This window comes from Rosa rugosa, chromosome 2, assembly GCF_958449725.1.
Source record: "Rosa rugosa chromosome 2, drRosRugo1.1, whole genome shotgun sequence".
NCBI classification, from domain to species: domain Eukaryota; kingdom Viridiplantae; phylum Streptophyta; class Magnoliopsida; order Rosales; family Rosaceae; genus Rosa; species Rosa rugosa.
The window spans coordinates 33,277,308-33,295,751 of NC_084821.1; the positions used below are offsets into that span (position 1 = coordinate 33,277,308).

An 18,444-nucleotide genomic window follows, 5' to 3' on the forward strand; every position below is an offset into this window, starting at 1 on the left:
TTTTTTGCCAATTTCACCCATGATGATAAATTTTAAAATAGAAGGATATTATTGAAACATTGATATATTTTTTCTTTCCTTTCCTGACCAACCAAACACTGGAAGGGAAATAAGAAAGACTATTTGGAGTGTTTTCCCTGCTTTACCAAACACTGGAAAGGAAACCTGACCGGAATTTTCATTTCCTATCCCTATGGAAAAGACAAGGGAATTGATTTCCTTTCCGTGAACTAAACGAGGCCTAAATGTGCCATGTCACAGTCGTATTTTGGCACTGGTGGTAGTTCGGCTTCTCCGGCAGGAGTAGAGACGGTTGCAGGAAGTTTTGAGGCTGTTAACCACAAGAAGTAACTTACACTTTTGCAGGAGTCAGCTGTTTCCAAGTTGTGGGTAAAGGACAGTTGTCTAGATCTTTATTTTGGGGTTGAAAAGATGAAATGGGCACATCACAGTCTAGCTCATTTTAAGAAGAAATTAAGTCTTTGTTTTTCTATCTTTTATTCTATTTGGTGTAACTTTATCCCACGTGATTGTGATTGGGCGGCGCACCTTCTAGTAAGGAATGACCTTATGGTTCCTAGCTTTCATGTTTGGGTATATAATGATCGGAATTTATGAAGTTTTGGAAATCCAGGTTTCGATTCGGGAAGATCCAACCGTTGGATTGACCCCAATTTTCAATGGGTTGTTGTAATTATTGAATCAATGTAACCCATGAAGTTTGAACTCATTCTGATGCAAATTCGAGCTTTCGATGAATTATCGCTTCTAGAGTTTCGATTTTACTATCGTCAATTTATTTTCGATTCCCGAAAACAGTAATTCATAATATCAATTTGTTCAAGAAGACATGTAGATCGAGCTCGAGGAGGAATTCATCAGAAGGCCGTCATAGCTATAATTCTGTGAGTGGTCATTTATTTATAAATTATTATGCATGCAGTATTATTTTTCGAATATTAATATATCATATTGGATTTATGATTTAATATAAATAATTAATCGAGATTTCATGAAATATAAAATTTTATGGAGATATGATAAAATATGATAATTTTTGAGTTTTGGTGAAGTATGATATTTATTTCCTTTCCAAAAGTTTTCACTTATTTATCGAGGTATTCAAATATTGAGTAATTGAGATATGGAGATTTTCTTTCGGAAAAGGGTAATGACTTGCATATTATGAGTATGGTATTCAAGTATTTGCGTACGAACAATTTATCGAGATTTCATGAGTTATTTTAAGAATTGAGTCTTTATGGAAATTAAATTATTATGTGTTGATGAGTTAAAGATGAAATGAGAGTCAATGAGTTCAGAGTATATAACTGAGGAGGTAAATTATGAAAGATGAATGTGCGCATACATGCATTACCTGGTCGGCAGTACCCGCCTGGTAATAGTCTGGTCGACAGTACCCTCCAAACAATAGTTTGGTCTGCAATACTCACCATAATATATATTTCAGTTGGTAGTACCCTCCAGATGACATGGGATACTTAGTCGGTAGTACTCTCCAGCCATCGCCTCCTCCTATTCAGGTTAACAGTACCATATGATGCATCACCTATTGGCAATTTTCTCCAGGTGGCATGAGACGGCTAGTTGGCAGTTCCCTCTAGTCATCACCTATTTTATTAAGAGATGTTTTAAATGGAGTTTAAGACATAAGCATGTGTTGAGATGATTTTACAGTATATTTGAGATTTTTGAGACTTCTAGAGATAATTCATTATGTGCAGTTTTTGAAATGATTTTGAGGTGAGTTACAACATGTTTTGAGATTTCAGTACCGGAAGATAACTAAAAGTATTTTCACGAAATCATACTGCATGCTTGGTTTTTATATGAAAATAAAACAACAAAGTATCACATTTATTTTATTTTACCTCCGTTGAAATTATTTATTTTTCATCCACTCATTCTAACGGTTTTTCAAATGCTTTTCCCTGGGCTTTTCAGTTTCTCATGCCCAGTCTGCAGATTAGTTGAGGTTGAGCGTGCGTAGGCGTCGAGGCGTATTGTCTACCGCTTCTGATTTTCTGTAGGTGAAAGGTTTGACTTACTAATACTTTAGTTCAGTTCTTTGTCTAGATTGCTCTGATTACCAAACTGTAAATTTGCTGTTAAGTTAAGTACTTGGGAATTTGAATGTTATGATCGTGCTAAGATATGATATTACTCGGATTGAGTATTTTGAATTTGTGATCTTTTGTTTAAAGTCTTCTTATGCAGGTTTGCTATTTTTAGTAGTCCACTTTTAGTGGAAGTTCTGCCAAATTTTTGGTAAAACTTTTTCTAAGCTTCGTAGGGCTACTTCGGATTTCAGGGTGAAATCCGAGGCGGATCTTATCAATTGTACTTTCTGTTTCTCCCTCTTGTAGTCTTGTTAAATGAATCATGTTTGCATTTGTCAAAAAAAAAAACTAAATTTAAAACATAAAATACATGGACTAAACCGAAGAAAATGGACTTTTTAATAAAAGTCATATTAATTTCATTGTGATCTCTTCGTGATATCTCGACTTCTCTCTATAACGGTGATATGTTAAAAACCAGCACTCAACTTAATCATGCAAAAGATTGTCAATTCTAAGCATAGAGTAAGCAAGGATCGTTCATAGGATTGAGGGCATACAAGTAATCAATGAATCAATATACAAAGAAAAACTAAATGAACAAAAATAAAACCCTAAAACGATAATACCACTTGGACAAATTCACAAAAACACAAAACAAAGAAACAAATTTATGATTTTTTTTTTTGGGTGGAGGTGGTGTTTGTTTGTTGGAATAATGTTAGAAGCATTGGAAATCCAACACCAATTATGATCAAACCAATTTCATGCAACGAAATTCCAATTACGTCATAACGCAATCATTGTCCTTAAGTAAGATGAATGCACCATTATTAAGCCTATTAAATCATGCAATCAAGGTATAGAATGATATCCTATCAAAAATATATAATGTCAACATGATCAACGCAAGAAGCACACATGGAAGTTTGATTGATTATAAGATCCATGCTAGTATAGAACACTATCAAGCATGCAACCTTAATTGTTTTGATTTCAACTATTGTCCTATAGTTGTTGCTACTTTTGAATTAGGCTCATAAAACATTTAGGAGATTCATTAACCTAATTCTAGCTTCAATTACATGCATATAATTCTAAGTTGTTTAGGAGATTCATTAACCTAATTCTAGCTTCAATTACATGCATATAATTCTAAGTTGTACACCAAAGAACATAAACATAGAAAATATGATCAAAACGCAAAACCAAAACAATCATTCTCATACTTTGACTTAGAAGTTGCAATTTAGATTAACATGAATACAAGGTTTTCACATAATTGGGGCTTCAAACTTAGCCCCTTACAAAAATAAACTAGCCACACATAGTTTTAAAATCCAACAAAGAAAAAATGAATTACAAAGAACAATGAAAAACAATAAAAGAGGAGGGATGGTCACGTCTACACTTTAAAAGATCTTCAAGGATGCAAGATGATCTTCCAAGGATGAACAATGATGGAGCTCACGGCAATGGATGATGGATGTGCACGACTTCTTGAACTTTGAAGGAGGAAATCAAAAATATGGAAGCAAGGGAGATAGAATGAATTTGATTATGGGTTTGTTGAATTGACGTCTAGCAATGCCTTTATATAGTAGAGTGCTCCTTGAAATCCTAATTCAATATTGCTTCAGTTTACCAACTCAAAGTAGGAATATGTTTCCCTTTGTATTTTCTGATTGGTCCACATATTTTTTACCAATGAAATAATGCCATGTCATCACAATTGCATCATACCGTATTTCTCATTGACTCTAGAGAGTTTTAGACATCATTAGTCTTCTACATCCTTCTTGGTTTCTGTTTGGACCCAAAATAAGCATTTTGGCCTGACAAGGCGTGTCTTGGAGAAATTGAGCCAATGTCAGTGGCTCAAGCTATATATTGTCGACAAGTTCGAAATATATATTTAGAGGCTAAATAAAGCCTACTATGAAAGCATGGAAGCATGGAAACATGAAAAGTCAACTTTAGCACATTTTCCTACTTCGGCTAGGAGAAACCGAGCTAAACAAGGAAGGAGGGGCGGCAGATTGACCAAATGAACTTGAAATGAGCTGAAACTCTCCAGATCCATTCTAGACAGCCAAAGGATCATTTCTTATGAAGAGTGCAAGAGCTTTTTTTGAGTGGAAGGCCTTCAAAAAATCAGCCCAATTTTCTACAGAAGCAAAACTGGAAAACTGGACCTGTAAGAGGTCCAGCAGCATTTTCGGCCCAACCACATGGAATAAAAATCTGAAAATTTGTCAGGATGATCTACACTCATAGTGGAACATTTCATATGAAGAAGTTGAAGGCATATAATGAAGTCTTGTTGGAGAAATAATTGAAGGAATAAAGGGGCAGAAACTGACCTAAAACCAGCTCAATATTCACATGTTCATGTTTCCTACCCACATGAAGAAAGCTAGATGCTTTTCTTTTTTTCCTTGGATATATTTTTCTTCTACAATCTCTTTAATAGATCATCACCACTTCCATGTTGCTGCACCTTCATGCTTTGCTTTCATTTCATCTTTTCTCTATCTTTTCCATATTTTACAAGTGAACTTAGATCTACTTTCATTATTTTTCTTCCACTCATCATTTCACTCTTCTTTTTCTTCCCTATATAAACACCTTCTCCTCTCATTCTAAAACACAAACACATTCACATTCAACAACAACATCTCTAAGATGATCTAAGTTCTCTCTAGAGCAAACCTCTCTAAGAGCAACTCCTCTCCCTCTCTTTCTCTTTCTCTTACCGGTGATCACACTTCTAGTCCTAGTCTTCTCAGAAGCCGACTTTCAGTGCCACCAAACCCTCTGTCAACGTGCTTCGGTCCTAGTCTCCTCGGGAGCCGACGGTAGTGCCGCGACCACAACGGTTACAGAACCAGCCAAGCAAGGGTAACGCCCTAGCAACCCAGCCAAGCTAAAGTCACGCTTTAGCAAGATCTCAACATTTCCCGGTGATGTCGCTCTGCTCGATCTACAATATTGAGTATCGATTGTGTTAACAAGAAGAAACTTCAGCAAAGTCCTCACCACGAGGCACAAAGAATCCCACGACGAGGTTGGTGCTCTCCTCGTCTACAATCGCTCGACAGAAGTCAGGTCAAGGGACACCCCCGACGACCGCACCCGAACGGTGCTGGCACGCCCGCGCAAGAAAAGAGACTGTTGACCAGCTGCAACAAAATTGGAGCCAAACAGTTTCACAGCATAAACATTCCACATTGACTCAAGTTTCCTTGTTTGATAATTATTCTTCTTTCCATGTCAAAGATAGATTGCTTTGCCACCTCCTTGCACATGACATTACAAACATCTTCTAGAAGCTTCATGAACGTTCTTTTGCTTTTCTGGTTCCTTCAGATATCCTAGTATCATCAGGACTCCTCATGCCAGCAGGTTTCCTAGTACTTCTTTGCCACAACTTTTCTTGATGTCTCCAAAACCTTCTCGAGCACTCCTTGTTCAATAAGGATTCTTTGTGACACTAGGTTTCCTAAACCAACTTAGATTGGGTTTCCTTCTCGAAGTAGGACTTCTAATTCCACGATCTTAAGAGTTTGAATTCGAGTCAACTTCTGAATCGTGCTCTTGGATTCCTTTTCGTAGTAGGATTGGAAGAACTCCATTTTCGCCATTTTTCGTCATTTCTGCGTCCCATGTGTAGAGCACATGTCATTTCTAGCTGTTTTTCACCTCTTTATGCTCTTTTGCTTCTCATTAACTCCAATGTAACTAGAAAACAAAAACTAAGTTAAAATTGACTAAGTAAAGGAAATAACTTAGCAAAAGATGGGAAGATAAACATTATAAAGATCGCATTATATGCTCCTATCAAACGACAGGTTTTCTCACCCTAAACCTAGCCTCTCCTCCTAATGGCGCCAGCGAGCATTGTGATGGCAGTTTCGGCTGGTCTCAAGCACTTCGGTGGTCTTGGTCACCCTCTCTTCCTCAATTTCTCTAGAAGGTTCCTGTGCGTACGTCTATGAGGTCGGGTTATGATCCTAAGTAGGGTTGGGACTTTCTAATTCGCCTTTGGCCATATTGAATTGCGTCGGATCTCGTGCTCGGGTTACATTAATGTGGTGGCACTGGAAGTCCTTTATATTCCTTTGTTTCTAGTGGTGTTTGGCCTAGATTTCGAAATAGCGAATTCGTTGTTGGTGGTTTAATTGTGGTAAGGCTGATACTGTTGATGGCTGTAGCAAACATGATTCTGGTAATGGTATGAGGTTTTGGCCTTATGGCACGATAGAGAAGTACGTTGGTAATGACGGCGCTGGGGTGTGGTTGTTGCTGGTGCGACAACCATCACTAATATGGTAGTTGTTGATGGCAGTTAGGAGAACATTGGTGGTAGCGAGAAGGAGTGTGGTGATCCAGGGTTCCTCTTTCTCCACTTGTTGGACTCGATCGGGCCTTAATTTTTTTGGAGAAGAGAAGCTAGTTTTGCTATTTGGGCTTTGCCCTTTTATTTTTTATTTTTAGTTGATTTTATGAGGAAGCCCCTTGTGTGTAGACCTGACCCCTAGATTGATTCTAGGTTTTAAATTAGGGCGCCCTCACATTATCCTAGTTACTTGTGTCTCATCTAGGGTGATGAAATTTCTTTAAAACGGCTTGACGTAGTCGACAGAGAACGGGTCATGATATATTGTGTTACCTACGTTATAATAATAAGATTGACACCCATCGCTTTATTGGAAATTATTCTATGCACCGGCGGTGCAAATGACCCAACACTTATAAGATGATCTCAACCTTGATATTTATAATTAATATTTTTATTAATAACTTAATAGTGTATTTAATATAATCTAACCATCTATTTATGTCGGTGCAAGTGCACGTCGGTGCACTGAATCCTCGATTTATAAACAAAACTTGTCCTACTTTCGGCTAACTGAGGATTACTGCCGTCTCCACCATTCTCATTTTGGAAGGTTATTCTCTCCGAGTTGACCACTATACTGAAAACGAATGGAATTTGTGACTGATCCTTTGTTCTCTGTGTCTGGGGCTTAGGTTTAGAAGCATCAAAACAATAACATGACGATGGGGAACCTTGTTGAGGAGGAGGACCACCATCAAAACAATAACATCGACCAGTTTGGTCCTTTCTCGACGCATTTCCAGAAGGACACAGGTAGGTACTATCTTCTCTTGAATACATTCATATTCTTGTTATCTTTTACTTCAATTGTTTTTTTTCAAGTTTAGCATTATGGAACAACTTTTGGTGTCAACTGTAATTGGGTTGCAAACTCAAATGGTGAATCAATTACCCAATTTGCATCAGGCAGTCAGTTACAGATGAGTAAAATCATACTTTTGGTCCATTTCGCAAAACCACAAAATTTGAGGTGAAATAAATGGTTGCACTTCTTGTTTGCGTTTGGTCTAATCTATGACGCTTTTGTGTCTTCACTTTCGATTACAACATTGAGTCTGACATGGTTGAAGACCCAGTTTGTGAATTTGTACTAATTTCTAGTTGGCCTAGATATTCATGCGTTTCAAATGGAATTGGAGAGAGGTACAGTAGTGGTAGAGGTGCGGTGTGGTTGAAATTGTGAGGCAGTAGTGGAATTGCTTAATACCAGAAATCAAGAAATTTTTTTTTGGGGAGAATTAAGGGGCTTCTGTGTTTGGCTCAAATTGTCAGATTTTGTATTCTTGGTTGCCAGCTTCTAACTTAACATCTTGAAGAAGGAATAAGGATCCAAAAATTGTCTTTTAATTCCAGTCAAAGTTCCAAACACACCCACCACATCATTGACTCCTTCTCTCTTTTCTGCTACCTTTGCACCCACTATCAGCCGCTCCACAGGCAAGACAAAGCCCGATTTCACACAAAGACACAGACGCATTTTGGCTTGACTTTCATTATGGTACCATGTCGTTTCAATGATTGGCTTTCTGTTGTGCTGAGAAACTTTAGCACAGATAAGAAACCAAATTTCTGAAATTTTATTGTTATCTGATTCCAAAGTTTCTGTTTGCCGCTTTTTGATTCCAACACGGTGGAGATTTTTGAAGGAAGTTGATGTAAGCTAGGTTTTTCCAAGATGGTGTTATGAGTTGTTAAATATGAAGTCAAAAGAGGTCAGAAGGCTAAAATTCTCTGGGGATGCTGAATCTTGGCTGTTTTTGAGTCATACAGATGAAAGGAAAAGATTTTTTCAGATTGTCCATGTTTTTGTGGGGAGAGCTTTTGAATGAATTAGTTTTTGTTCTGCCCTATCGGCATGGGTCAATCTAGACTTTATCAATTACTCACTATCAACCTTGTTGCTAGATTTAAAGTTGCAGCGACTTGAATAATTTTATTATCTTCAAGTTCTTTTTCTCTTGAAAGTTTTAAGTTCTTTTAGGCTTGATTCAGGACTTCTTTTTCTCTATTGTTCATAAAACTTAAGTTTCTTCTTGAAACAAAAAAAAAAAAAAAAAAAAAGGAAGAAGAAGAGAAAGTATTCCATTATACAGGATCCTATCCAAATCTTCATTTACATTGCTTTGTTTTTTCTAAACAGTTTGATTTTCCCATTAGTCGATTTATATCTAGAAAAATAGACGTTGGCTTTTAAAGAATAGATAAGTTTTTCATAAGATTAGATCCAGGACAATTGCATGAAAAAAGAAACAATATAATGTGCAGTTTTACATCGTATGACTCAACTATATAGAAATCTCTATTAACATTTGGTTAATAATTGAAACTTTGGATCAATTTTTGGGTAACGGGAGGAAAAGAAAACCCGTTCTTTAGGTCACTTGAAGGCTCTAAGGCCAAAGGAAGAAAATCTAAGTCAGAACTGATCTTGGCTTAGACAAGCCTAAGAAATGAAAAATGGGAAGCAGAGAACCAATAAAGTTGCAGCCAATACCGTCTGCAGAACTTCTATTAGTCTAACAATTTGAATTTTTATGAGTTTTGCAGAAAAAAGAGTGTTCTCTGTTTTTATTTTGTGATAATTCCTTCCCTTGAAATTTATATCAGTAATTTCTGTATTGCCTTCCCTATGGCAGAACCATAGAACCACTATTTTCACAGCCCTATTCTCCAAAATACTGCTTCTTTGACTTTCCCTCATACTGAAAAACCAACATCCGACTGATCTCTCTTCTAATGTGTCTAGTGCTTAAAAATCAAAATAATAACATGGCCATTGGGAACATTGAGAACAGAAGTGCTGAGCTGCAGGACAAGTTAAAGCCATTGGATGAGGATATGAAGATTGGGAATTTCGGCCCTTCGTTGGAAGAAGATGGCATTATTCTTCCAGTCACCTCTTTCTCTACTTTCTTTAAGAAAAATGAAGGTACCTTCCTCTCGTTCTTATTTTTCTTGTTAGTTAGGATGCTCAGAAGCTGTGGGAAAGGGATTTTATTTTTATTTTATATTTTAGAAGTTTTAGTTTATGTTTATGCGATGTCGAGGGAAGTTTGATTGGATGAGCAGTATATTATTTAGCTTTTCGTTTATAGGCTCTATAGAGTTAAATGTTACTTTGCAGAATTTCAAAGTTAAATGACAGATTTTAGCCTTGCTGAAGCAATTTGCATCCCTAGATTCATGGGGAAGACAAACTTGAATTCTGCTGAGATCCAAATGCAAAAGCCAAACATGTAAATATGATGACTGACTACAAGTGGGTTTAGGGTTTAGTAATCTAAATGCAAACTCATACTTTTGGTTAAATTCATGAACACCCATAAAGGAGTATAAATTTGAATACAGTGCATGCAAGTTCATATTCATTTTTGCAGCTCTTGTTTGCATTTCGTTTAAGCAATGTGCTCTTTGTTCTTATTTTGGTTTGAAGTTCGAATTGTACTCGAATAAAAATAAAGTCAACCGACTGCCCAAATAGGTCTTTTCATCTTGATTACGAATAGCAATTTGAATTTAGGTCATCCCATCAGATCAAGTTGAAGACCCAAGTACAAGTCTGTCCTCATTTGTAGGGAGCCTCGATATTTGTTCAGCTTAGATAGAATCTTGAAGTGATAATTTTTTGGGCAGCATGGTGGTAGAGGTGCTGTGGTGTGGTTGTAGTTGGAAACATAGAAAATAAAATTTTAGTATTTGAAATCTGTATTTAAGTAGAATGGTAGAGAAACAATGGACTTTGTTTTTCTCGTAACCACACAGACTTCCACCATTCGATAACGTCCTTAGAATAATGGCTTAGTCTGAGAGTACCATCTTACCCTTTAAATTTAACTATTTATCTTTATGTCATTTGCTTTTTAACTCTTCCGTCAGAACTTTTTTGATTCTGGAGAATTTGAAATATAATTATTCTGTTCAATAGAACTAATCACATTTGTATTGTTTTGTGTAGAAATATATCTGCAAAACGCTTGGCCTACGGTGAAATCTGCTTTAGAAGACTATGGTATTTCGTGCGCACTGAATTTGGTATATGATTATTGATCTTTGTTAAACCAACTCTATAGTTTGTTAAATCAACTCTATATATTGATTTATCTCAAATTATGGTGACTTGACGCTCCTATCTAATTGTTGTATTTCTAATTGTTTCCAGGTTGAGGGTTCCATGACAGTTTCAACAACAACAAAGACTAGGGACCCAGATATTATTGAAAAGGCCAAGGAGCTTACTGAACTTTTGTCATTATCTGTTCCCGCAGATGAGGTACCAATGTGGATCCCTTTTTTAATGTTTTCTTACAAGGAACAAGTTCAATCCATTTGATTCTTTTTGAGGTAGTAAGGTATTTCCTTTGGTTTTCCAATGGATCTTTTTCTTTTTCTCTTTGAAGGCAATAAAATCCCAGTAATATTGGTTTGCACTTTGCAGGATGGTTAGTAATCACATATAACAGGTTTTTTATATAAAACGATAAGGCCATTTTCGGTAAAGTTGAAATGTCCATGAAATGCTAATAAAAGCAATTTAATATCAATACGGGAAAAGGTAAAATAAAATAAAGTAATTAGATGAAGTTCTAAATGATTTAAAAGTAGGCATTTTTGGGGATTTGTAGCTGCAGTGGTTAAGATCATGTGTGTTGATTTGAAAATTGAAATACAGAATCTGTGATTCTAAGATGATATTCATGCTGATTTTTCTTTTTGATTTTCCTTTTACTTACAAGTATTTTTTTCTTCTTCTTGGAATTGATTGTTTGTTCGATCTGTCTTGTATTAGTTTTCTGATTTGAGTGTACGATATTCTGATATCAGGCAATAAGAATACTGGATGCCAAAATGAAATGTGATTTCATTGAGATTGGAACAAAGAGAGGTGGGCTATGCGTAAAATATGGGATCGACATGGTGCGTATTGCTCAATATTCCATCCCTTTATTTGTAGCAGTGTCTTTCAAGTTTTATTTTTATTTCTTAATTATATATATGTATTGAACTATAGCAAGCTATTAACCATTTAACCTCCTATCGTTTAAGTTTTGTACATCATTCTTGCTGTAGTTACACTGCTAGAACCATTTAACTATTTCACTGTAAAATGGGGATTAGGGATTTTTTTGTCTTACTGTATAAACACTTATACTTGGTTAGGGTGTAATGAAATAGGCCTGTGAATATGATATGAGGGATATGATCCTTTTGGTGTTCTACTACCTACTCCATCAAGAGTCAGGCCCAATACTTTTTTCCTCACTTTTCAGCCTGTTCTAATATCTGTTATTGGGTGCAGGAGCAATTTCGTGAACGGTGGGAACGTTTCCTAGGCCCCAAGAACACCGGCTTGAAGGTGTACAAAGTGATCCAAGTGATATTTTAGTGATCTTCCCAATAAAAAATATAGAGTAAAATAATGATGAATCATAATTCAAATATCTATAGCTTTGAATTTTGTTGGGTACCTCTTTAATTTCTGTTGCTCGCTGTTTCTGGGATGCAGACAATTCAGCATCTGACAGGCTGCAGTGTTTTCTTTCATGTAAGTATTAAGGTTGCTTTACAATTTTGATGGTTGCCATTCTCTTTCCTGCTTTTTCCACCTCCAGGTGAACTGAAGGTATGAACTTATTCACAGTTTTCCCATAATTGAATAGGGAAATTTCACTGTTGCTGTAATTGGTAAATTTGAAGGATTAAAGATGGTCAGGAGGATTGTGGTAGACTGCATTCGAAATAAAATGCGTCCTAGTGTCCATATCAGAAGGCTTCGGATGAATCAAAATGAGGTAGTGTGAATAATCTTGAGGCTTCTGATGAATGTATTGTGATACATATATAACTAATAAAGTACTCGTGTTGGGTACTTTTCTTATCAGCACAAACTTACGAAGAAGCTATTTGATCAAGGTGGATATAGATCTATCATGGAGGTTGGTTCTTGGTCACCTTTATCTGTTGCTTCTGATTCTGCATTTCACTGTTAAATATTTAGCTTCATAGTTTACACTTTACTGCAAGAGAGCTCTGTGGGCTAATAATAATACTGACATGTTTTTTTATTGGTTCATCTCATTTAGGCATCAGTATTCATGAAAACCTCATTTGATTTTCATGAACATATATCTACAAAGTTTGTGGAAGCACTGCATCAGATACAAGATTCAGATGTAGAGGCGATTGCAGATAAGTTCAGGTCTTCAGTAAGTAATTAATTAATTTTTTTTTTAGCATAGTTAGTAATTTTTCGTATTATACGCGAATAAAACATGTACTTACTACTTACGTTTTTTTTCAAAAATACTTCTGTACCTCATATTTTTAAAAGGGTGTAGGTTAAGGTTTCTGTCTTAGATTGGGTGATTATTTGCAGTCTAGTTGTTTTTGATGTCTTTTTCTGTTGTATTTTCTGCTGTGCATCTTTATTCGACATTTATTCTACCATTCTGAGTGATTCATAACATATGTTTCTTAATGGAAAAAATAAATAAAAATACATGAGTTATATTCATGCAGCCTAAGGGCTTCTTGGTTTATTTTCCCTATTAACATATTCAGACTGTCAACTTGTGGGATAATTCTAAGACAATTAATGCCTTGTTATCTGGGAGATGATGCTATAAGGGTGTAGGTTAAGGTTTCTGTCTTAGATTGGGTGATTATTTGCAGTCTAGTTGTTTTTGATGTCTTTTTCTGTTGTATTTTCTGCTGTGCATCTTTATTCGACATTTATTCTACCATTCTGAGTGATTCATAACATATGTTTCTTAATGGAAAAAATAAATAAAAATACATGAGTTATATTCATGCAGCCTAAGGGCTTCTTGGTTTATTTTCCCTATTAACATATTCAGACTGTCAACTTGTGGGATAATTCTAAGACAATTAATGCCTTGTTATCTGGGAGATGATGCTATAAGGGTGTAGGTTAAGGTTTCTGTCTTAGATTGGGTGATTATTTGCAGTCTAGTTGTTTTTGATGTCTTTTTCTGTTGTATTTTCTGCTGTGCATCTTTATTCGACATTTATTCTACCATTCTGAGTGATTCATAACATATGTTTCTTAATGGAAAAAATAAATAAAAATACATGAGTTATATTCATGCAGCCTAAGGGCTTCTTGGTTTATTTTCCCTATTAACATATTCAGACTGTCAACTTGTGGGATAATTCTAAGACAATTAATGCCTTGTTATCTGGGAGATGAAGCTGCGATGTGTTGCTTGCTAAAAAGTAAAAAACTCTTATCTAGTCTCGTGGTAAAGTTCTACTTATTAATACAATACTCATATGGTAAACTCTCTTACAAATTCCACTCCACCTACTCCCCATGGAAAATTACATCCAAGTCTAGTCCAAAGTCGGGGATCACAGCAAGGGTCAAATTCAATGGAACATGGGAGGAACTCTCAGTTTTCACTGAGATTGAGAATGGTGACAGACCTCACCAAAATGGTATTATCATAAACTTTCTTGCCACATGAGGAACATTGACAATTAGGTGTAACCAAATGAACTATTAACTTTTGGCCAAATAAACGGCTGTGCAATTTTGATTTGCCTGTAAAAAGACTGCATACTCTGTATGGCTTTTAGGTTTTACCATTACCAGTCTCAATGGAAATATGATCTATTTGGTGTAACCAGCTAATTCTTTTGAGCATGATGTGTACAGGATTCTCTAGAGGTGCATGTTGATGCAGCAGAAACCCTTTGTGCTATAACAAGGCTTGCTCCACCTGGACTTGCTACTAAAATCTGTAATCCGAGGTGTCATTTTCTTACGTACTCTACAATAATGTACAATATATGTACTTCTGCTCTAGCAATCGTGTAACAGTTCATTTGTATGCATTATTTATGCAGTTTTATACAAAGATTGCTTCAGCATGCTATGGAAGACTCTCAACGAAAATCTGTTCTCACTAGCTCATTATCGGTTTGCATCTCTTTGTTAGACCGTGAGAGGGAAGCTTTGAGAACAAATGCATGTACTGGTGAACACCAGCCTGCTCATGGATCTACAATTACTGTTAATAACAAGATTGTTGTGGCCATGCTCGACAGCCTAGGTGAGTTGTCTACTTAATGTAATTTATGAATCAAATTTGTGGTTGTATAAAATTGCTATGCATGCCGGTGGAAGACAACTTGTATTTACATCTAAACTAATTACTCCACTTTAGTTAGCATCATCATATTACTGGGCCATTCTTCAATTAACAGGGTGAGCTTAACATTAATTCTGGAACATAATTATTCATATTATTTGTGGTTTTATATAATTGTTTGCATGCTGGTTGAAGATAACTTGTGTTTAAATCTAATTTAATTACTCAACGTTAGTTAGCATTATCATATCACTGGACCATTCTTCAATCAACAGGGTGAGTTTAATATTAATACTTTCTGGAACACTTCCAGAAAGATATAAAATTATAATCAAACCAGAAAATCCCTAGTTGAATCGAGAGAAACATTGAAACCTACTAATAATGAAATTTAGCATCAAAATCCTCAATTGGAAAAGTCATACAGGTCTTAGAGCTAATGTGTGAGTCATGAACAGCTGCAAAGAAAAGAGAAAGGGTCCTCATATGGTAACTGAACTATTCCTCCATTGGCCACTTAAGTACTTCAAAATTGCCTACTTGGCATGCATGTGGCCTTATTGTCATGGTATTTTTGTCAAATTGTTCACTCTCCATAAAATAAGGTGACAAATCACTTTCAGGTTAGCCCTATATTTTTGGTGACCTTGTTATTTTCCAAGCATCCATATATTTTTTTTGAGCCCTATATTTTTTCTATGAGGCCAGTAGCTTTCAGGTTTGGGTGAGTAGCTTTTTAACGGTGAAATTGACTGAAGTACCAAAATGGCTAACGACTCGATAGTTAAGGTACCATGGGACTGCCTAAACATTTGTGCCTACCATATGAGGATTTTACCCAAAGCAAAACTGCTTTGAAAAAATGAGAGGAGTAGTGCTTTAGAAAATGAACCTGTGTTTGATCTTCCAGTGAGGAAAATACAGTATGCATTCTGTTTAGGGTTCATAATTTATTTTATGACTTGGTTGACTTACGTTAGCCTGTTCTTATCTTGCCCATGCCTCTACATGGACCAAAACAAAAAGCTGCAGTCCAGGTGTATATAGTTCAATATCTTAGGAAGATGGGATAATTTAACTTTAGAAATGTATCCTGTGTTTTGTCTTTCAGTGAGGACAAGACTTTATGCCTTCTGTTTAGGCATTGTATTTTATTTTATGAATTGGTTCACTTGATTAGCCTGTTCTTATATTACCCATGCCTCCGCATGGACTAAAACAAAAGGCTGTTGTTCAGCTTGTAGAAAGATGGGATAATGTAACTCTGGATAGTCCAACCCTTTTGTTCTGTGCAGCAAACTGGCTCTTAGTAGATTGCTTTTTCTTTCCTCATTAAACTTTATACCGTTCAGGCTTCTTAATATTGATCAAGCTTCTATCCCTCAGGTGATTTGCTGAAACTTTTAGATGTTTCATCGGCGGACAATATGTTGTTAACTACATATGGCAAGTTACAGCCACCACTTGGAAAACATCGTTTGAAGATTGTAGAGTTCATTTCAGTATTACTGTCAGTTCGTAGTCAAGCTGCTGAGAAGGAATTGATTCGTATTGCAGCAATACAAAAAGTCTTAGACTTGTTTTTTAAGTAGGTGCAGAATTTATTTTCTTTGATAAATAAGGAACTGATAAAAGAGATCTTATTCTTCACTTTCATTTTGAGTGCGCCAGGTACCCATATAACAATTTTTTGCATCACCACATAGAGAACATAATCGTATCATGTTTGGAAAGCAAAAATGGGCCTCTTGTACAACATCTTCTTTGTGAATGTGATCTTGTTGGAAAAATACTTGAAGCAGAAAAGAATTTCACACTGGCCGCTGATTCATTTATGCCAACAATTCCTGCTAAGGGTAGATCCCCACCCAGGAACGGCAATATTGGACATTTGACATGTATATCCAACAAAATCATTCAACTGGGAAACAACAATAGGGAGATTCAGGCATATCTGCAGGTTTTTATTTCTATTTCATGTTTCTTGGTTTTTAAAAGTTCAGAATTTATATTTCATAGAAAGGTTGCTGTTTATGTGTAGAATTATTTTTAGAAGTGAAGCAGTTTTTTAATTGTTGTTTGAGTGGTACAGTCCTTTTTTTTTTTGGATACATAGGGGTCAAAAAAGGCCTAACAACGAAAAGAAATTATATTCACACAAGTCATCCAACAAGAGTTCAGTCCCTTTCTACTTATCTTAATTTCTCTCTCTATATATATTTTTTTTACATTAATGAAAATATTGGATTTTCAGGAGACCACTTGATTCAGTTACTTTTTAGTTGGTGTTGATTTAGGTTTCCACTTGAGATTTGGCTTCCTTTATTCATAAGCCTCAATGCTTATAAACAGGACATTTTTTTTTCCGCTTCTTTTTTGAATAAGATAAACAGGACCATTGTAGGCATGAAATTGTGTAACCAAATTAGAGAGATTTTGGGATTCTGTTGGAGGTTTGAGGATTGGAGTTTGTGAGTATTGGGGATTCTCCATTGATTATTGGAAGGTGGAAGAGCCTTTCTAATTCTCTTCTGTTCAGTTTTCTTCATATCTTTCTATTGAGTCGTATTCATTTCCTATGGACGCAACCCAATCTTCGGGGATCGAATCTTTTACTATTCTGCTTATGGTTTTGTTTATTCATTACATAGTTATTGTAGCTAAAATTAAAAGTTAAATTTTTGCCATAATTCATATTTTTGTTACTGTTCATTGTTGGTTTTGCATGGATTTATGTACTTGAATGGAATTATACAGGAAAACAGTGTCTGGACTGAATGGCATACAGAAGTCCTATTAAAGCGTAATGCAGTGGAGAATGTCTCCCAGTGGGCGTGCGGGTATGTTTTGCAATTGCATATTCCGAGTCAAGATGCACCACCAATCTGACTGATTTATGATGGAAACACATCACATCAGGGACTAATCACCCAAAATCTTAGGAGTCCTCCTATTGAAAGTAGTTTCTCTTGAAATTCTGAAGAAGTATAAGCCCATAATGATGCTTGTTAGGGACATTGTTAAAATTTATTTTATTTGCGACCTTATGTTTTTAGACCTAATCTTGGTATAACAAATTGTAACAGGCGGCCTATATCATCTCTGGATCGTGGACGCTCAAGCTAGTAATTTACTACTAGAACATCTGGACTGAAAGACCAGAAGAGGTGATTTGTGGACGCTTTTTCATGTCCCATCTGAGTTTATGTATTTATTAATTTATTGATATAGCGAAATTGGATACATGAATGCTGCCGCGTAGACTTTTAGTTAATGTTCTGATATTCAGAATGGAACGTGAGGAAATTGCATATATGTAAATATATAATTGATGATGAAAATAAAATTTCAAACAAAAGTTGTCAAAATATTAGACTCAGTGTTTTTTTTTTTATAAAAGATTAGACTCAGTGTTTTGAGCAAGTTAAAGTGATTAGAGATGTTTGTGTTTGAGTTGTTAAGAACAAGTCGACATGTACAGATGTACTACTCTTATACGAATATATATATATATTTTTTTTTTCCTTCAGTCAAACTATTTATAATACTGTATAGTTCAAGAATGCTGCACTCGTCAAATTACAATCCCACTCTTCCGTATCTTAATTATCAAATTTCCAAAAAGGATGCATTATTTTCTCTTTAGGCCAAATACAAGAAAGTCCTTAAATATCTAATTTCAGGTTAGCATAGAGGGACTGGATGGCATTCAAGGACCTGTATGGCAGTATATCTGGGTGTAGGTTATTTCAATAGGCATTTCAAAACTTTTTTTTTTTTTTTTTTTTTTTTTTGGCAAAGAAAGTAACATTACAAACACACAAAGAAACCAAACAAAGCAGAAGAAAAG

At 35.6% G+C, this 18,444-nt stretch overlaps 1 protein-coding gene across 9 annotated transcripts; it reads left to right on the top strand.

Moving 5' to 3' along the window:
- Positions 1–6,950: 6,950 nt before the first annotated feature.
- On the top strand, positions 6,951–18,123 carry LOC133732134 (uncharacterized). 9 transcript variants are annotated; one of them, XM_062159604.1, is made up of 18 exons: positions 6,951–7,033; positions 7,116–7,236; positions 9,230–9,412; positions 10,439–10,515; positions 10,643–10,753; positions 11,305–11,397; positions 11,780–11,836; positions 11,987–12,025; positions 12,141–12,272; positions 12,363–12,416; positions 12,564–12,679; positions 13,634–13,716; positions 13,838–13,938; positions 14,159–14,253; positions 14,350–14,555; positions 15,981–16,182; positions 16,266–16,554; positions 17,352–17,674. In XM_062159604.1, exons 2-18 carry the CDS (start codon positions 7,140–7,142, stop codon positions 17,481–17,483), a joined length of 2,067 nt encoding a protein of 688 aa, XP_062015588.1. In that variant the 5' UTR covers positions 6,951–7,033; positions 7,116–7,139; the 3' UTR covers positions 17,484–17,674. The 9 variants fall into 9 exon arrangements, with proteins under 9 accessions (XP_062015588.1, XP_062015593.1, XP_062015589.1 ...); XM_062159605.1 differs by lacking the exon at positions 6,951–7,033 and adding an exon at positions 17,681–18,123 and having other exon boundaries at positions 7,040–7,236; positions 17,352–17,434; XM_062159609.1 differs by lacking the exon at positions 9,230–9,412.
- The last annotated feature ends 321 nt before the right edge of the window (positions 18,124–18,444 follow it).